The sequence below is a fragment of the Equus przewalskii genome, chromosome 21, assembly GCF_037783145.1.
Source record: "Equus przewalskii isolate Varuska chromosome 21, EquPr2, whole genome shotgun sequence".
Taxonomy (NCBI): Eukaryota; Metazoa; Chordata; class Mammalia; order Perissodactyla; family Equidae; genus Equus; species Equus przewalskii.
In genome coordinates, this window is record NC_091851.1 from 43081874 (window position 1) to 43101193 (window position 19320).

The 19320-nt window shown below is 45.7% G+C and overlaps 1 protein-coding gene across 3 annotated transcripts in view; it reads left to right on the top strand.

The window, feature by feature from the left end:
- The first annotated feature begins 202 nt into the window (after positions 1-202).
- CASS4 (Cas scaffold protein family member 4) overlaps positions 203-19320 on the top strand; it is a 38904-nt gene continuing 19786 nt past the window's right edge. The window contains exons 1-2 of one of the 3 annotated variants that reach the window (XM_070589614.1): positions 203-323; positions 1065-1266. In XM_070589614.1, coding sequence (XP_070445715.1) covers positions 223-323; positions 1065-1266 — 303 coding nt within the window. In that variant the 5' untranslated portion in view covers positions 203-222. Of the gene's footprint in view, positions 324-741; positions 1267-9187; positions 9440-19320 lie in introns of those variants that run through there. The other 2 variants (XM_008535406.2, XM_008535407.2) reach the window with 2 other exon arrangements.

Consider the following 19320-nt stretch of genomic DNA (forward strand, 5'->3'; position numbering starts at 1 on the left):
ACTTTGAACTTGTTGCAAAGTCAGTTTGTGTTCTTTCGGTGGGGTCATTGTTCCCTGCCTCTTATCTGCTCCCAACCACAACATGTCAGTGACTTGGCCCCAGAGGTTGGCTTCCAACAATGATAACAATTTAAAATATGTATTGTCCCCTCCAGAAATCAGTCAGCTATTTCCATCGGGAAATCCTTCCTGGGGCTCAGACTTGGGGGAACTACACAAGGGATGACCAGCGGACAAGACAGTAAGCGATGCCGTCGCAGGAGGAGAGCGACGAGAGAGACAGCTTCTTGGAGATGGAACTTGAGCCAGGCTCGGGAGGATGGGTACCAATTTGTTCAAATGAAATCAAAATGCACACATGCTCAGCAGGGAGTCTGTTGTCCTGTAGGTCCTCTCTGGACGTTGAGTCTGAATTTAGGGAAAGTAAAAAGACTTGGCAAGTCATGCTGAACTGCGTGAGCTGGTGGTATGGTTTCAAGTACAGGCAGTGAGTCGGTGAGATTTAAGAGATAATCATAATTGTATTGATGTGTGCTCAGCATAGCCCTGGTGCAGAGTCAGCACCCAGAAAATGTTCACTGTTGAATGTTGTGAGCAAAGACCAGGAGGTGGGCCTAGAGGTCAGAGCAAGAAGTCTACACCTGAGCAGTAAAGATATGGTGGGACTAGGTCCTTTAAGGCCTTCCCCTTGACTTGTTTTTTCCTGCTCTCACTGGGCAAGCTTTAGGGAGCAGGAAGGAAGAAATGCTGACCACTATCAGAAATTTGGCCTCATGGCCTCTAATCAGGGGAATGAGCTTGGTCTCTTTGGTGGGTGTTGTTCCCCAGTGTTTGAGAGACGAGAGTGCTCTGCATTCATACACTGAGCTTTTCAAAGTAGGAACTTCATCCTATAAAGCAGAAGAGTGGGGGTTTTTTTCTTCTTCTGTGGTTTTACATAGCAAATGTGTGACAATCTCTACTTACAGACGAAGTGAGACGTCAGGCTTTGGAGGCGTGAGTGTGGCCTGGATTTCTCGTCTCCCCACCTTCGTCCTTTCATTTTACTCTTATTGTCTCTCCAGAAAGTCTGCCTGCTGGGAGAATCGTTTTGACAATTTCTCGTGTTGTCAGCTCCATAGAATTCAGTTTCTCAGAACCAGCCAGAGGCATGCAGTGACATTGCATAATTCGCCTCTGAGCTGGAGATATCAGCTGTGGCGCTCAAAGGAGCTGTTTCACACCGCCAACATGAAAGGAGTGAGCATCACGGATGGTGCGCCCAAGGTGAGTGATGGGGGCTGTTTGAACGGGCAGGGGGTGTAGCAACCTGTCGTGGTTAAGCACAGTGACCGATTTTAGTTCTGAGTTTCTAATGAAGTCAAAGGATGAGTACTAGTAACATGGAAGTTTGAGATGGGAAAGTTTAATGTAAGTTGAAGTGTGGAAAATATATGTGCTGTAAAGCTCGTTTACCAGTTTGATTCAGAGATGGATGAAAATTGCTTTCTAGCAGAAACCAGTTTACGTGGTTGATAACAGGACCCATCCCTTTGTCTCATTCACCTTCTAACAAATTTCTCAAGCAAGATGCAAGTCTCTGCCTCGGCCCACCCTGACCTCTCCTTTCTCTGGATCCTGAAGACACTCGTGCCGCTCAGGTGTCCTGATTGATTCGGTGCTTCTTTCCAAGAGCAGGGCCCAGGCCTCGGCTTCGGTCTCCCACGCTGAGTCCACAGTGGGCATTCCCCACGCTATTTTCACGTTGACTTTTGTGTTGATATGCGTGAGTGGAGCTCGAGTCCGTGACACGAATCAAAAAGATTCACTGTTTAGAAAGTTGAAACAGCTACCAAAAACAATTTACTAGGACACGAGCAAAATGAAGCTCCAGGGTTATCTTGCTACACATTTTAAAATTCTAAGTAGAACAGAAAAAAGGAAATGAAATAATTACTAAATGGGGAGTCTGCTTATATGAATTAAACATGTTATTTATTATTACAGTAATAATAATAGGTGTCACTAGTGGAATTTATAGCTGAGTAACCCATGATGTCTTCTCTTATATAGATTGTGTGTAAATATCTTAACTACCCTAGAATTTTGTACCCGACTACTTACTTTGAAAATTTTTAAACCATTGGAAAAATGGAAAAAAATAATTCAGCAAATCCCTACATATCCTTTACCTAGACTCACCAATTCCTAGCACTTTGTCACATTTGTGTGCATCTATTTGTATATGTTTACACACACACACTTTGTTGTTGTTATTAAATCATTTGAAAATAAATTGCAGATATAATGACACTTCATCCCTAAATATGTCAACTCGTGTCTGCTAAAAATAAGGACATTCTCCTACACAACTCCAGTATCATTATCATACCCCAGAAATTTAACATTGAGTTAACAATGTCATTCTAATATGCAGCCCACATCCACATTTTCCAAAAATATCCTTTCTAGCTTTTTTGGCTCTTGTTATTTGTTTGTGTGTTTGTTTTTCCAACCCAGGATTCTTTCCAAAATCACACATTGCATTGTTTGTCAGGTCTCTGTCGTCTTTAATCTAGAGCAATCCATTACTTTTTGTTTCTTTCATACCATTGACATTTTTTCTGAATATCCTACTTTTTCTTATGATCTAGACTTCTTTTTATTTATGTGCCACTTATTCTGCCTAATTTCCATAGCACTTTACGATGTGTGATTCACGTGTATGTGTGCATATAACATACATTTGATATTCCCAGCCTCCCCCTGAAGTCCTATTATCAGTGTTGTACAGAGAACTACAGCTGACACTTCCTGACTGTCCATCTGCCAGGCCCGGTCCTGAGTGCTTGACTTGCCTTTTCTCATTACATCCTTATGATGTCTCCATGAGGTGGAGACGTTATTCTTATCCCTGTTTGACAGATGAGGAAAGTAGGCTTCGTCGACTTGCCAAGGTCATTCACTAGCGAGTGGAATGCCAGGAGTCCAACCCAGCAGACTGAGCCCAGAACCTCGGCTCTTAACCAGCTCCCTATGTTCTGACCCCTAGCCCAGGGGGCAACAAACTCTCTTCAGAAAGAGCCAGGTGGTATTTTATGCTTTGTAGGCCGCCATTGATCTCTGCGGCATATTCTCCTTTGTTTTCGCCATGCTTTAAAAATATAAAATTATTCTTAACTCTTGGATTGGTTGTCTGGGTTTGGTCCACAGACCATAGTCTGTCAACCCACATCTTAGATGAGTGGCGTCTCAACTCCTACAGACTCCTCGACTCAATAATGGCGGCACCAGGACAAGACCCACGTCTTCGACTCCTGGTCCAGAGGCAGCCTCAGTTCACGATTTCTTGGGTAGCCCTACAGAACTGTCGATGTAAGATAATATAAGGTAATAGACTTTTTTAAAGGTTTTAGACAAATAGGAGAGGTCACTGAACAACTGTGGGGCTTCTTGCCTTTTACACTTAACAGTACATAGCACGGTTTCATTCATTTGAGCACCATTGATCTACCGCGTTATTGTTAATGCCTACATTGTTGTTTAATTGCTTTTTATTAAATGGCAACACAGTGCTTCAAGGGGTCATACCATGGAAGTGGTCCTCAGCTTTGGTGCATTGGACCTTAAAGCAACCGTCACTTTCACTCAGGGCTGCCCCGATCACCCTTCACGCCCTGACGTCGGCCTCTGTACGTTGAACGGTGAAAGTGACCGCCCTTTCTAGCTGTTCCCTGGCGTTGCGGCTCGCCAGCCGGCCAGCAGCACCCCCGCCAGGAAAGCTTTCACCTCTGGGCAGAGCAGATTTTGTGGAATTGACTGACTTTGACTAGGTTTTCCCTAATCGTTGTAAAAACAAAGAGAAAACTGAAAAGTAAACATGACGATGTTAGTGATAGGAAATGCTGGCCTCGAACAGTACGATTGCAACCAAGGTTGAAATGATCACGCGTGGTGAACATGGTAACTCTGACGTCGTGTTCATTGGCTTACTGAACTCTTGAAGACTGACTCCGCGTTCACCTCCATCCAAGAACTGCTAGAAAAGTAGGCCTAAAAGACAAGGAGATGTTTTTTTTTCCTAAAGAGCCTATCTTTTTTTTTAAAAGATTTTTTATTTTTTCTTCTTCTCCCCAAAGCCCCCCGGTACATAGTTGTGTATTTTTAGTTGTGGGTCCTTCTAGCTGTGGCATGTGGGTCGCCACCTCAGCATGGCCTGACGAGCAGTGCCATGTCTGCGCCCACGATCCGAACTGGCAAAACCCTGGGCCACCAAAGCCGAGCGTGCGAACTTAACCACTCAGCCACGGGGCCGGCCCCTAAAAGACAGGGAGATTTTAAGTGATTTTATTATATGTAAGTTCTTGTTTTGGATTTTTGATAGTTTCAAAAGTGCCTTACTTATGAAAATAGAGTCCGCGTATACTTTAATGATTCAGTCCCATTTGCTGCAAATTGTGTTTACTTCTGAGTACACCATTAGAGGTGATATTGAAATTAACATCTTTGTGCACAGACATCTTTGTCTCAATGGGGTCATTGTCAGGACTTGAAGGAGGGTTAATGAGTCACTTGATTTGTGAGTGGGGAGCAATTTCAGGCTTTCCTTGTACCTTTAGCAGCTCTGAGATGGCAAGCCAGACATTTTAACTCAGTCTTTGTTGAAGAAGGGTGAGTGGGATCACACGGGGTCAGGTGCAGAGAACTTACCATGGCCTGCAAGGCCCTGCCTGATCCCACTACCACTAGCCCCCCACCTCAACTCCTTCCCTTGCTCCCCCTCTGTTCCCTGCCTTATATGGCTCCTCTCTCACTGTGGCTGGATCACCTGGGTCCTCTGCCCGAGCGTCTCCAGATCTGGAGGCCTCTCTGGACCACCCTATCTAAATCATGCCCCCTTCCATGCCTACCCCCATCATTTTCATCGTCTATCTTGTCTTCAGTTATCAAGATCTGAAATTGTCTTTCCTGTTTGTTTGCCCTTGTTCATCGTCTGTCTCTCCTCTGGAAAGTCAGCTCCATGAGGGACAGACATGGACTTTCTTATTCAATGCTTCGCCTCTAGTTCCTAGAGCAGCGCTTGCACGTAGTGGGTGCTCAGTACGTGCTTTGCGGTGGTGTGTGTGAGTGATTGGGAGGGTACAGGGAGGACAGACGGAGCCCTCGCGATACAGTCCTGCCTTGAGGATGGGAGCGGCACTTCCTCATTGTCAGATGTCTGGGAACAGAGGTCATCCCTGGTTCTCAGGTCTCTAACCTCTACCTGGCCCCACCCTGACCCACCACTCAGCCAACTCTTAAGAACCAGCCCCTCCTTCTCACGTGGTCAGTGTTGCGTTAGATCTAAGCCTTTGCAATTGAAGTCAAGGTCACAAGGACCTATGGCTTCCCTCTGACCTTGCCCAGCAACGTCATCCTTTCACCCACCTCACAAGGCAAAACAGCCCAGAAATGACACCCGGCTTGAAAATACAACTTACTGTCCATCATTTAGCCATTCACTCAATACATAGTTAGTCGGCTCTGGGGGTTTGAGTGATCAAGACGGAGCTGATCTTCCAGTGGGGTCAGAAAGTCAGTAAGTGAGTAGCACAATATTTCAGGTGGTGATAACTGCCATGAGGAAAGTGAAACCTGGTGATCTGATAGAGGTGATGGGCGGATAAGGGCCTCTCAGGAGACCTGAACGATGGGAAAAGCATTCCAGGCCGAGGGAACAGAAAATGCAGAGGTCTTGCGGTAGGAATGAATTCAGCATGGTGGGTATCCGTAAAAAGGTTAGAATGGTTGGAGCAGAGTAAAGAAGGGGAGAGAGTGGTCAGAAATGAGATCTGAGGGGTCAGCAGGGTCCTGTTCACACAGGGCCTCGCTAGCCCTGGGAGAAGTGTGAAGTGCATTCTAATTGCAAAGGAAGCCACTGGCTGTTTGAAGCCGGAGATGACACGATGCAATCTATGTTCTTAAGAGATCACTCAGGCTGCTGTGCAACAAATGAACTGTCAGTAGGAAAGAGCAGAAGCAGGAAGAGGAATTAGGAGACAAGTGCAGGTGGCTTCGTTTTCCATCTTGGATGGTGCTGTGTTCTTCCCAATGGACGCCAGAAGAATCGTTTGCTCTGTCTTTCGAAAAAACTAAAACTTTTGATGTCTGAGACTGTCAAGGGATGTGAACAAAAAACAATAGTAAATAAAAGTGTAGATAGCTTTTCTTGAACTGCATGTGCTATATACCTTTTTTTTAGAAACTGACGTTTGTTTTCCACAAACTTTATTTCCATTTTCTCTGGAGACAGCATACCTTTCATTCATTCAGCAAATACTGAGTGCCTACTGATGTGCCAGGCACTGTTCTAAATGCCACGAAGGACAAACGTGTCTAGTCTCTTTTCTCAGTATTTAATACATTGTCATTATAGTTAATAAAAAATCCATTACATTATGTTATTTTTTCCCTGTTAAATAACCTTTATTCTCTTAGCATTTTATTTCCTATAGAGCTCACTTTTGTAAAACAAAAAAAAAAAGCTAAACAAAACACCACTAGCACCCCAAAAGTTGAAAAAGTCTGCTACAAAGGCTATTCAAAGGAAAGTGGCCTGCATGATAATGGAATGGGGAAGCAGCCAGAGAGACACACAGTGGTCATTTTGGAACTGTGATGACTAAGGGAGGAAATGACAAGTGCCTGGAGGGGAAATAACTTCAAAGGAGGAAGGTGGGAGGCTGGTAAAAAATGATGCCCTGAGTGATATTCGAATACTCCAACATGAGTTGCAAAAAGGGGAAATAAGTATTTTAGGAACCCGTTTCCAAATGTATTGCTCATGAACCATTTGTTTGTTAGAATAGAAGAGGCCTCTTGTGTAAACATCGTGAGAACAGAGTTAATGCCAGAATACAGGGTGTCCTCCTGTGCCTGGGGCAGCATCTCCTGGCTCTCTGCATAAAGGCTTCGCGGTCTCCTAAAACTCCTCTGGGAAAAGGATGGACACCACTGAAAAGTTCTTCAGAGGCAGGTCTGGGCTGCTCATCCAGCCACTCACTCCAGAGAGAATTTCTCCTTGAGTTTATAAGTCAGTGGGTGTATTACTCTTCTTCTTTGAACGGTTGCTTCTCCTTAGAAACAAGAGCAGCTTTTGTTTGTTACACATCTGTTACTGGCAGTCTGTCATTTGAGGGGAAGAAAAGAAATGCAGTAAGAAAGCAGTAAGGTCCCTCTCCCTTGGAGTTGTCTGCCATCTGGTTAACAAAGTAAAAAGGGCTTTGTGGGATGTTCGCCTCAGGTCAGAGTTTAAACTCGCCCCACAGTTGAGAGGGCACGAGAGTCAGTTACTAATAGCCAGCACTTCAAGTAGCTTCTCTCCTACCTGGATGTTCCCCAAAGTGAGGGGATCAACGACCGTCAGGAAACCAACAGGGCCAGTTACACACACATTCTCTCTAACATTCCATGTGGTCCCCCAACTAAGGCTTCGATGGGTGTATCTACAGCTCGTTATTGACAACAAAACGAGTACACCTAGTGAAGTGGAATAAATTCACGCCAACAGAATGAGAGAAGTAAAGGTTAAATGACAAATGGCTGTTTGCTTTCTTACACCCCTAAAAATGACCCTGGGAAAATGGAGAATTAGGTGAACGAGCATGAACTTTCACTCCTTTCTCTGTGATCCATTAAACTACTTGGGCCAGCTTTGAATTCTTCCTGATCAATCAAACGGAAAAGTCACACCCTGCAGGCACCTTGACCTCCAGAGTCCAAGATGATTTTAGATGTGGTACACAGATAGAACATTTTTTTTACATTAGTTATGTATTTTAATGTGCATTAGAAAAAACTAAAACTAGCTCATCAAACTTGTAATTTCACTGGTAATATTGCTTAGGGAGAATGTTCATATTTTACTTTTTGTAAAAAAGTAGACAGCACATGGATATGACAGGAAGCATGCACTTAACAGACACATGAAGTTTAAGAAACACAGTCGTAGACAAAGCTTTCTCCTAGCTGGAGTTGGTATAATCGATTATGACCGATCAACACAAAACGCCTTTGTTCGTCTCCATGTCCTTTCTCCTCCCCTTTTCCCTTCAAAGAAAGAAAGAAGGAAGGCAGGGAAAAGAAATGAGAATGGAAAAGAACCTCCCTGTTGTTTTCTTTAATCCCTCGGAGGGCTTTCATGAAGTAGGAGATAAGAGTAAGAAAAGAAGCCTTGCAAAATGCAGGGTGTTGCAGCTGTATGGACCCTGCACAGCGACCGTCCTTCCAGATGAGGATACAGAGGCCCAAGTTCTGTTACCTGCCCTCCTCCTTCCAGGTGTTTCTCACGAGTGAGGGCGGAATCCTCAGCCACTTCCCTTGGCATAACATTGCTCCCAAATCCTCTTTTTCCCAAACCAAATATCTTCCTAACTCAGGGACTTGGCTAGCAAGGAGTGAATGCGGAGGCGGGGGGGGGGGGGGGGGGGGGGGGGGGTGGGGGGGGTGGTTGGGGACAAGGCTATGAATAAATAGGCTGGAATAGAGTTTGGTGTAACAGGGACCCGTCTTGGGTCACATCCCAAAAAATCAATTACTAGGCCTGGAATCTCTTTAATCTCTTTACTGTCGCATCGTTTCAGTCCTCGGCTTGAACTAGAGGAACTGGTTCACCTCAGCGTGTGAGACGCACAGTAGGTGCTGAATAGATTACTGTGAATCAGTGAAGCTCTAAAAGCGCATCTTAGCAAGAACAGAGGAAGTATATTTCAGCAACTTGATCTGGTCAAGACCCAAACCTATTGGAAAACCACAGTATTCCGACCTCCAGGAAGAAAAATGTTTCATTTCCATTGGGTGGTTCTGGAATTTTTCTCTGGCCACAGCCTCTTCCTCAAAGTCTCTAGTAGGCAGTACTTCTGCGGCTACAGAAGTCCCTGTAAGGAGTGACTCTGTCACCCAAACCATCAGGAAGAATTTAAAGCCGGGGCGATCCGAATTCAATGTCATCATGGAGAAATCAGTTAAGGTTTGTGCTTGCTCACAGAATACACCGTCATCCAGCGTCGTTTTTAGAGGTGGCAGGAAAACAAGGAATCACTCTTTTATTTAAGTTTCTCTTTTTCTCTCATTTCCAGGTTCACTAGGTTTATTCATTTCTTTGTCCCCAGTGCCTATAGATAGACCCGCCACAATGGCTATTTGCATCAAACGGATGGGAGGGGCCCACGGGAATGTGGAGAGAATGTGTTATGTAACTGGTCCCCCGGTCCTTTCCCACGGCTGTTGGTTTCGACCCAGATCGCCTGGCCAGACAGCTGCAGAAAGAGCCCTGCTCAGGCACAAGTGTTTTAGAGCCCGAATGTCCTGACATCCCCGCACAAACGGCTACAGAAGGACTTCCCTTCCGAGGCCATTTCTGCCGGGGTTTTCCAGGATGTGGAATAATCACCTTTAAAAATAATTTCTTTGAAGGATGAATGTGAGTATCTGAGTTTCTCTCTGCTGACATCCGTTTCTTGGGACTGTTTGATTGCTTGGGACTCAGAGTTCACTGTGTGAAGGGGTTATCTCCCATTTTTTCCCTAAGTTAATGAAGGAGGTAGTCATGTGTCGCAAGTAACTAGCACAGTGGTGGAAACAATTGAAAGCTGTTTTCTGTCCCTGGTTTTGAAACGAAAAAGAGAGAATTTATATTTTGTTTAAAAAATTATATTCTATGCAGTTAAGGTTTTTTTTTAAAAGCTTAAATGCTACTTTAAATATCAAAGAAATTGGGAAAAGGGAGTTTCAGGCTTTCACTTTCAGTTAAGTGACTTCCAATCCTTTTCTGTACGTGCTGGAGCCTTTCATTCAAGAACTTTTCAACTTTTTCAAAAGGGGAGCTGAAGCAGAAGCTCAGTTATTTTTCTAGCCGATCTGGCAACATAAACCACAAAAAAGACAGCGGTTTTCCTTCAACGTCTCTCAATTAACTACTTTGCTAAGTTTTAAAAAACGGCTCCAAGAGAAACAACCCTTCTTTATGTTGTCGGATGAGGCAAGAAATGACTTAGCTGCCACTTCATTAAACAAATTCTAAATATGTCTGAGAAAGAAATGCAGATTATCAAAGCAGAGCCGTCTCAAGTTCCACAGTACCGTGAGCTGATTCTCTCGTCACATTAGGCAGGACAAATCAAAGGGAAATAATTTAGCATCGTTGCAAATCTCAGGCCACCTCTGGTTTTGAAGTATACCGTTTTGTAAGTGACTCTCAGTTCCCTGTAACTTGTGGAATTCTTCTTTCAATATAAATGTTGCTATGGAAAGCCACCGAAATTCAGGAGGGAAAATAAAAGTTAAGGTAACAGCTGCCTTCTTGGACCACTATTTCAAAGGGAGATGATTAAAGAGGAGAGAAGAAGAAGGGATGAAGGGAAGACCGGAAAATGAGGGCGGGAAAGAGAGAAAAAACGAGTGATAGATGAGGAGAGAAGAGAAAGAGGAGGTGAGCTGGTTGTCTGGGGTTCCCATCTCGACTGCCGACCTCACGATACAACCTCACGAGGAGGGAAAGTGGCAATGGTGTTCTCAGTGCCTCCCCCAAGGTTACACGCACGCAGCACAGATTACGCAGCAAACAGCTATGGTGTCTGGTGACTGCTCATCCTCGTTTTTGCTGTTGGTAGCACGTCCACCCTCCCGTCTGGTCTGAGTGTTTGTGCACAGGACCCAAATCATTCTGCAGGGCCACAGCGGGGCGAGGGGGCCAGGGTGATGGGCAGGTCAGCAAGCGTCCCCCAACTGCCTGGAGACTCAAGGAATGCCTCTCTAACTTGCCCCGGGCCAAGCCAGCAACACCATTAAAGCTGCTTCCGGCCTCAACGTCCTTGATTCTTAATGCACCTGCAGTTGGCCCCCCGTTTAATTTAAGCAGCAGGCCTTTGTTGCCTTCTCTCTGTGCCTTCATGCTGCGGCCCTGCTTTCAAGGAGCTGGGGAGAAAGAAACACACACAAAATCCTCTGGTTCTCAAAAACTGCTCAAGCACTTTCCAGCATCTTCCGTGCTGTGAATGGCATAGGTCCTCTGAAGACCGGGCAGTATGAGCTGCAGCGATGGAGGGGGTTGTCCCGGAAGTTCAGGAAGGGTTGCCCCAGATGCAAGACACCTTGGTGTGGCACACTGCTCTCAGCCAAGATTCAGATGGACTGGGAGTCAAGGTGCCCGCCCTTCTATCAAATCCGGGAGTAGAACGGGCTTGAGTGATCATGACAAGCAGGAGCTAGTCCCGCAGCACAGAAGTCCTTTTCTTCCAACAGAACAGAGCCCTTTTTAAAAATGAGATTTTTGTATTGGAATAGCAAAACACGTATACATGGTTTAAAGGATTCAAACTGTTCCCGTGCACATGGACTGAAAGCATGTTTTCCTTTAAGGTCAAATCTCTACAATTCCCTGGGCTCTGGTCCCCCTGGCAGGAGCAGGAGCCCCAATGACTTAGTAATCTTCCAGAAAGATGCTGCACTCGCAAAAGCAAAAACAGGGACACATCATCTCCTCTTGCTCATGTTTAGAATTTAATACTCTGTTTTGGAGGTTGTTCCATTTCAGCTCATATAAACTCCACCTCGTTCTTTTTAATGGCTGTATAGTATTCTGTTATATAAATGTATCCTCATTTACCAGTAATTACATTTAAGCTAATTCCCGAATTCCTGGCGCACAATCTAATTCTGGTATATAACTAGACAACTTAACGTGTCTGAATTAAATGTTTTTATCAGCTTAGCATCTCTCCCTCCAGAGGCACACTTTGTCATCCATTCATCTGTCAAAATGCACATGCCATCGTGTGAAGGAGTCTGTGGCTAAGCCCTATGATTTGTAGGCTAAAAGGGCCAACTCTGGAGACCAAACTGCCTGTGTTCCCATCTTGGCTCTGTTCCTTGTTCACTGAGCTACCTTAAGCTACTTACTCACCTTCTCTGTGCCTCAGCTTTCTCATCTCTTAAATGGGACGTAGTAACAATACCTTCTTCATGGGGTTGTGAACACCAAGTGAGATAATCAGTGCTAATTACTAATCACCGTGCCTGGCACAGCAGTGAAAAATTGTGAGCTATTCTTATTAATGAGGCATCGACTAAACAGTAAACAACAAAATTAGCATGTGCCTGACTCATATGCATCCAGAAGATTGAAGAGGCTTTTTCGCCTCTTTGAGTAATTATAGGAGAATAATATTTGCCAACACACACAATGTGTAAGAGGAAGTCTGCGTGGTTATGGGGGGTCTGTGGAGTGGGGAGCCTCCCCAGATCGTCTTTGCTGTGACTCCTTACAAACATTTCTTCTCTCCTCATCTTTCTGGAGGTTACCTCATAGAGTGTTATTACCATCAAAATCTCTCACAAAAGGAATGTCATGCAGATACTGCGTTTCTTCCTCTGAGTTATCCTGCTTCCTCTGTCTTTCTTCCCTTTTTGGAGAATGTGGGTGGGAAAATGGAGGTGGTGAGGGGATTTTTCTTATGTTCTGGGAAACGTTTCTTTCTGGCTCTTTTTTTTTCCTTAACATAATGTGCTTTAAAATATGATGGGAAATAAACGTTCACAAGCCAACAGAGAGGACCATTCTCTCTCTTTGATCTCCCCGAGCCTATCTACGTATTTACATAACATGAAATGCTCCCAAGTCCATTCGAGGGGAGATGGTTGTCTTAAAAGACGATCAAAGAGCTTTCTCCGTTCTGCATCTTCTCCCGATGTTCTGAGTCTGGGTTCAGCTGCCTCATAAAGAGATGTAAGAGGCTGTTTCACTGATCTCAGAGTAAAAGCTCCTACATCGACGGAATCCTTCATGAACTTCAGGGGTTCACATTTCCCATATGTCAAAGGATCTGACATATTTACAGTGTGTGTTTTTTTAAAAAAACTGGCTTGTATATAACTAAGTACTGTCTCAAGGCCCTCAGAGGGGAACTATGACCCATTCCGCCACCTGCCCCTAAAACTAAGAATTCTTAGAAGTAAGTCATGGAGTCTGTGAAAAGGAAGCTAAAAGGATAATACGGACGTTTTTCAAAGAAGGATTTCAGTGGAAGAAAAATGCCCATCTTGTTAACAACGAAGTTCTGTGACGTCGGGCTCAGGGTCTCTTCCACGTTGACAGTCTCTGTCATTGTTTGGGGGCACTTATTTCTTTGCTGCTTCCTGCTGGTGACCTCGTGGTCTGATTTACCTTCCCGGGGAAATGGTGATCTTCTGGCTAGTTTGATGGAAACCATCTCAGGATTCTCCTATCCCCTGGCCACTAACATTTTAATTTCAGGAGTCCAAGACTTTAGGGGGTGGGAGAGCACTTGTGAAAGGAGGAAGAAGGATTGGGCTACGACGTGGATCTGACTCCTGTGAAGGGAAAGAGGGAAGCGAGCAGGAGAGGGAAGAGAGACCTCAGATTGCAAGCAGCCTCCACACAGTCTTGGACAAAAAATAACGGGGGTCTTCGGAGCAAAGATTGCCTGTTAGAGGAGTCCTGTGTTGGGCAGAAGTGCTCCCTACCCCTGCCTACTAACTTTTGGTTCACAAAGGAAACCAGGGCGGGGCCTCTAAGACCCCAGCAGTGGGCTGGACTCAGCAGCAGAGTACTTCACTTGGCCCAAGTAGTTATATCTTAAAATCTGTCTGAGCATGCCACAGTCTCCACCACTCCCAAATGTCTTACACCTGGCCTGCCTCACTTATCTACATCTCTTGCCCAGCTCCTATAATTGTCTGAGATTGCTGCCCCTGCCTATACACGTCCTTAAACCGTCTCCTTCTAAATTTATGTGCATTTAGACTTTAGCAGATTAGAGTAGGAGAGTGACCTGACCTTGGGGAGGCTGTGCAGTGAATTAGCAATAACAGGCTTCAGAGTCAGACAGACTCCAGTTTGAATTCCCACCCTACTGCCTGCTGCTGTGTGCCCTTGGTCAGGTCGCTTAACCTCTGCTAGTCTCAGGCACCACAAAGTTCTAACATGAGGACAACAGAGCAGATGACATCCAAGGCCCCCACCCAACTCTACCACTCTGATTCCTGCAGCTTTGCTCTTTCAAGTGAACTGCAGAAAATGAAAATGGGAAGTAAAGCAGAAAGGCAAGCTGAGCCCTCGGCGGGCCAGCACGGGTGCAGCCACTGCAGAGCTGGGCCCGCCCTCCTGGTCTGGAGAGGGGCTTACCATCCCGGTTACAGGAAGGACGGAGAGGCATAAAGCTGCAGCTTCTGCAGGTGGCGTTCCTACAGGCTCATCTAACCTGGTTCTGCTCAGAACTGTCGCTGCTGCTGATGGCTCTTGATGCCACTGCAGGAGACAGAAGTATGAGGACCAATTCCCTCCCTCTGCCTCTTAGTTTCCCTGGTCCATAGTGTGTCCCTCTGCCTTTCTCTGGCAATTATAATCCTGCCCTTCTTTCAGGTTTCACCTCAAAGTGCATGCAATGCTTCACCAACTCCTCTGTACGGCTACCTGCAGTCCAGCCTCCACCCTTGCCTGAGCCATGGGCATCTCCCACTTTGACTGGGCAGTTGGCCTCTTTGGCTTCCCGCTGGCTCCCTCCAACCCCTTTTCCCCCCAGCAACCAGATATAAACAGCAACCACTACAGAACTCAAGCCCCCGACCCTTTGTTTACTTCTCTCTGGCCAGTCTGGTCATCTTTCAGTTCCTTCAACACACCACCCGCTTCACACACACACACACACACTCACCCCCTCCCTCCCTCCCTCTGGTCCTCACATATTTCTCTTCCTCTGCCTGGGTGATCTGTCCTCCACTCTTGATCTGACTAACTCCGACTCACCCCCAGGTCACAGCTTCCAGGGCCCGTTCCTCAGGGGAACTTTCCCCAAGCCCTCGTCCATCACCACATTGCAGCTGCCCTCATAGTTTCTCACAACTTCCTGTATTTCCTTCTTTGCACTTAAGAGAAGCAGAAACCCTATGTTTACTTCTGATTTGATTGGAGTTTGCCTCCTCCACTAGAATGGACATGGGCATGAGATCGGGAGCTGTTTTGTTCAGGGCTGTATCTCCAGCAGAGCACCGCCCATACAGTAGATGCTCCATACAATCTTGGCAAATGAATGGCATCCCAGATTTCCCCAGTTGTAGCTCATCACTCCCGTGGCTCATTGCTGATTCAACATAGATGAGCACATTGCACCTGGCCTTGTGTGACGGTCTCCCCAGAGAGGCGAGCATCACTGTGAGAACAAGGAAGCTTATTCTTTGCTTTTGTTTCCCCAAAGCTCCTTCCCTTTCTTCCTTTCAAATGCTTATTCATTTTCCTTTCCCCTTTCCCAGCTGTTGTACAAAGATGGGCATTTGGCGGAAATGCCCTTTTCGGCAACTGGTTAAGAAGATTACTTCCCTCGTACCCGGAATCTAACTGCCTGTGTGCCCACAGGGAATAAAAATAAAAACCTACATCCTCCTTCATCTCTTCAGTATCTACACAAACATTTCCAAATTAACACCCTATTAAAAAATGCCTTGTGAGTGGCCTCAGCGACAATTGCAGTTGTTATTAGGATCCTTTGCAGTGGCCTGTCAATTGTTTCCATCTGTTACCTATAAAGAGCTTAGCACAGTGCCAGGAACATAGGCGCACAATGAATGTTTGCTGCTGCTGCTGCCACTTGTTCTCCCCGCGCTGCCTGCCTGTCCATAAAGGTCTGGCTCGCCCAGACTGGATTCTTTCTTCAACCCGCCTGGAGGCTGATCATCTCCAAGTCCTGCGTGGATGTGGAGCAGGAGCCTAGCCTTGCATGACTGGTCAGAGACAGCCTATGTAGGAGATGATGCGTGAGCTGAGATCTGAAGGAGAAGGAGCCACTCTTGCAAAGATCTGGCAGAAGAGTGTTCTGGGCAGAGAATAGCAAGGACGAAAGTCCTGAGGTGGGAGCAAGCTTAGTGCATCGAGAAAAGTAAGACAACCCTGCAGCTGGAGGAGCGGTGGGCCAGGAGGTCCACGGGGCAGCACGATCGGGGGAGTTTCGGTTTTGTTCTAAGTGCGGTTCTGAGCAGTTGAAGGTTTTTAAAGAAGAGCCTCACGTGATCTGACTTATGTGTATAAAGTGTCATTCTGGCTGGTGTCTAGGGAAAGGATTGTAAGGGGAACCCTGCAATAATGGATGTGGGGAGAGCAGTTGGAGTCCAAGTGACCTTGAACAAGTCGTTTGATCGCTCTGATCCTCAGTTTCCTCATCTGTAAAATGGGGATAAGAAAACCTACCTCTGAGGTTTCTGAGAATTAAGTGACATAATGACTGTACCCAACCCAAAATAGGCCCCCATTCAATATCTCAGTGTTTCCCCTCCCATCTAGGTGAGGAACTCCTCGAGACTTCTCACATGTGTTTAATTCTTCTTTTGTGACAGAAACTTTGATAGTCTTTGTTATTAAAACTCTGAGACAGGGGCCGGCCCCGTGGCCGAGTGGTTGAGTTCGTGCGCTCCGCTTAGGCGGCTCAGGGTTTCACCGGTTCGGGATCCTGGGCGCGGACATGGCGCTGCTCGTCGGGCCATGCTAGGGTGACATTCCACGTGCCACAACCGGAAGGACCCACAACTAAAAATACGCAACTATGTAGTGGGGCTTTGGGAGAAAAAAGGAAAAATAAAATCTTAAAAAAACGAAACAAAACAAAACTCTGAGACATTAGTTGATTGCACGAAATGTCCAGAGACACCCCCGCCGATTACAATGAAATACCATACTGAAGGGAATCGTGTAATAGCAACATATTGAGAGTTTTCCTTTTCTGGGAATTTACACCCTTGGAAGGTGGGGGCTGCTGCAACGGAGACTGCAGGCTGGAAGGACAACGTAAACCATGTCTCCAGAATAAGACTGTCGTTTTCCCTCTTGGACAGCTGTGGATGCCCAATAGGGTGGATGATCATACTAGCCCATTGTTCTCTGGAGAAACATCCCTGCCTTTCACCACAGGCGAATCCACCAGCCAAGCTGATGCCAATCTGGACACCCCAGCGCAGCTGCCGTACTATAACAACTGCTCTGTCTGAACATACACACATTCTTATTTTTAGACAACTGCGAGCACATTTCAGATGTTGGGCTTTTTCTTTTAAGACTGTTTTAAATGCACTTCATGATGACCGTCTAGAGATTGTTTTTATTTTCCCTTTTCTTCCGAGTGTGGACAAAACATAATTTTCAAAAGTAAGATCGTGATTCTTGTGCAAATAGAAAATGAACTTGTGTCAAAGATTTTAGTAAACTGATTAATTAATGAGGGAACCAGAAAAATGTTAAGACCAGCTCAAGGGGCATTTGAAGATCTAGGTATTTCTAGGCAATTTAATAAAGGAATATGAGGATAGGATTTCAGGGCTAGATACAGATCTAGTTAAAGTTTGACAAAGTAATAAACTGTAACGTTTCAAGTTATCTTTTCCTACTGAACAGAAATTATTTGCCAGAAACTTTAACTGGAAAAGAAAATCTACAGGGCTCAGCCGGTTTGCATGCTCTGTTTTGGCCCGGGCATGGACCCACACACTGCTCATCAAGCCCTGCTGTGGCAGCATCCCTCATACAAAATAGAGGAAGATTGGCACAGATGTTAGCTCAGAGACAATCTTCCTCTCCAAAAAAAGGAAAGAAAAGAAAAGAAAATCTGCAAAGTAGCATGTAACTTCACAAAGTCTTGACCTTTAATCGATACTCTTTCTAAGACTCTAAAACCCTATTCCCACTAAACGCTTCATCTCTGCTGTATCCTCCAAGCCAAGCACCCACATTCACGTGGAACCTGCTCACAACACAGTCAAGGGACAGTAATGGGGTGCGCAGGCTAGCCAGGGCTTGAGGTCCATCTTCCGGATGTCTCAGTGGTCCTTCTTCCTGAAGGGAATGGGTGGGCAGACGGCCAAAGAGAGCTTCCTTCTGACCTGATCTAAACACAAATGGGAGCTTTCATCTTGGTGCTGTGTGTCTCTTTACCTCCCAAAGACTTGGACATGAGGGCATCACATTACTCATCCTTATCCACCCATTAACTCACCACACAGCACCTCCTGTGTGCTGGGAGCTTGAGATGTGGTGAGAGCGAAGAGGGTGCAGCCTTGCTCTCCTGGGACTTACACTCTAGCAGGGAAACAGATGCAGAATACGTAATTGCCCACCTGATGAATTACAGTCGTCCCCACTGATCTGCGGGGATGTGTTCCAACCCCCTGTGGATGCCTGAAACCACGGATGGTACCAAACCATATAAATACCGTGTTTTTCCTATATATACATACTAATGAGAAAGTTTAATTTCTAAATTAGGCACAGTAAGAGATTAACAACAATAACTTCTCTTTCGCATATCTGAATTGCCAGCATCACTACTCTTGTGCTTTGGGGCCATTATTAAGTAAAAGAAGGGTTACTTGAGCATGAACACAGTGATACTGCAACAGCCATCTGACAACCAAGGCTACCAATTACTAACGGGCTGGTGGTGCCCACCGCGTGGATCCACTGGACAAAGGGATGATTCACATCCTGGGCGGGAGGGAGCAGGACGGTGTGAGATTTCATCACACTACTCAGAACAGCTCGCAATTTAACACTTAGTAATTGTTTACTTCTGGAATTTTCCATTTAGTATTTTCAGACCACAGTTGCCCATGGGTAACTGAAAACTCAGAAAGCAAAACCACAGATAAGAGTGAATTACTGTACATACAAGTGTCATAAGGGCTGACAAGAAAAGGTGTTCAGCAGAAAAATGGGGAGAACGAATTTAGCCTGGGTGTCGGAGTCCTTTTCCGAGGAAGAAACATTTAAGATGAGTCTGGAAGGATGAGTGGGATTCACTGGCTGAGAATCTGCTGACTGGTTTGGGTAGAGGGAACAGCATTGCGAAGGACTCGAGCCCCCCAGTAAGGGTGACACTCATGCGGACTGGTGAGGAAGTGATACCATGAGGCCAGAAATGTGGGCAGGAGCAGAATTACACAGCGCCATGAAGGTTTGGGCAGAGTTTGGGCTTCATCTCAAGGGTACTGGGGAACCATCGAGAGGTCATAGAGTGGGGAGTGACATGATCAAAAATCATGTTCTTGACAACTCAAGCACTGGGAACAGTGCTGTGCACACTCAGTAAGTGTTGGCTGAGTTTGTGAAGGAACAAATGGCTTACCCAATGGGACACTTTAAGCATGCCTGACACGGAGAGACAGTGATGTTCTGAATTAGCTCCAAGTCTGCTTCTCAACTTAATCTCATAATCTCACTCAGACGACTGAGACTTCATGCCACCCCGCTCAGCTGAGGATTTGGGGTTCACCATGGGTGAGAGAGGAAACCTCTACAGGCAGCAA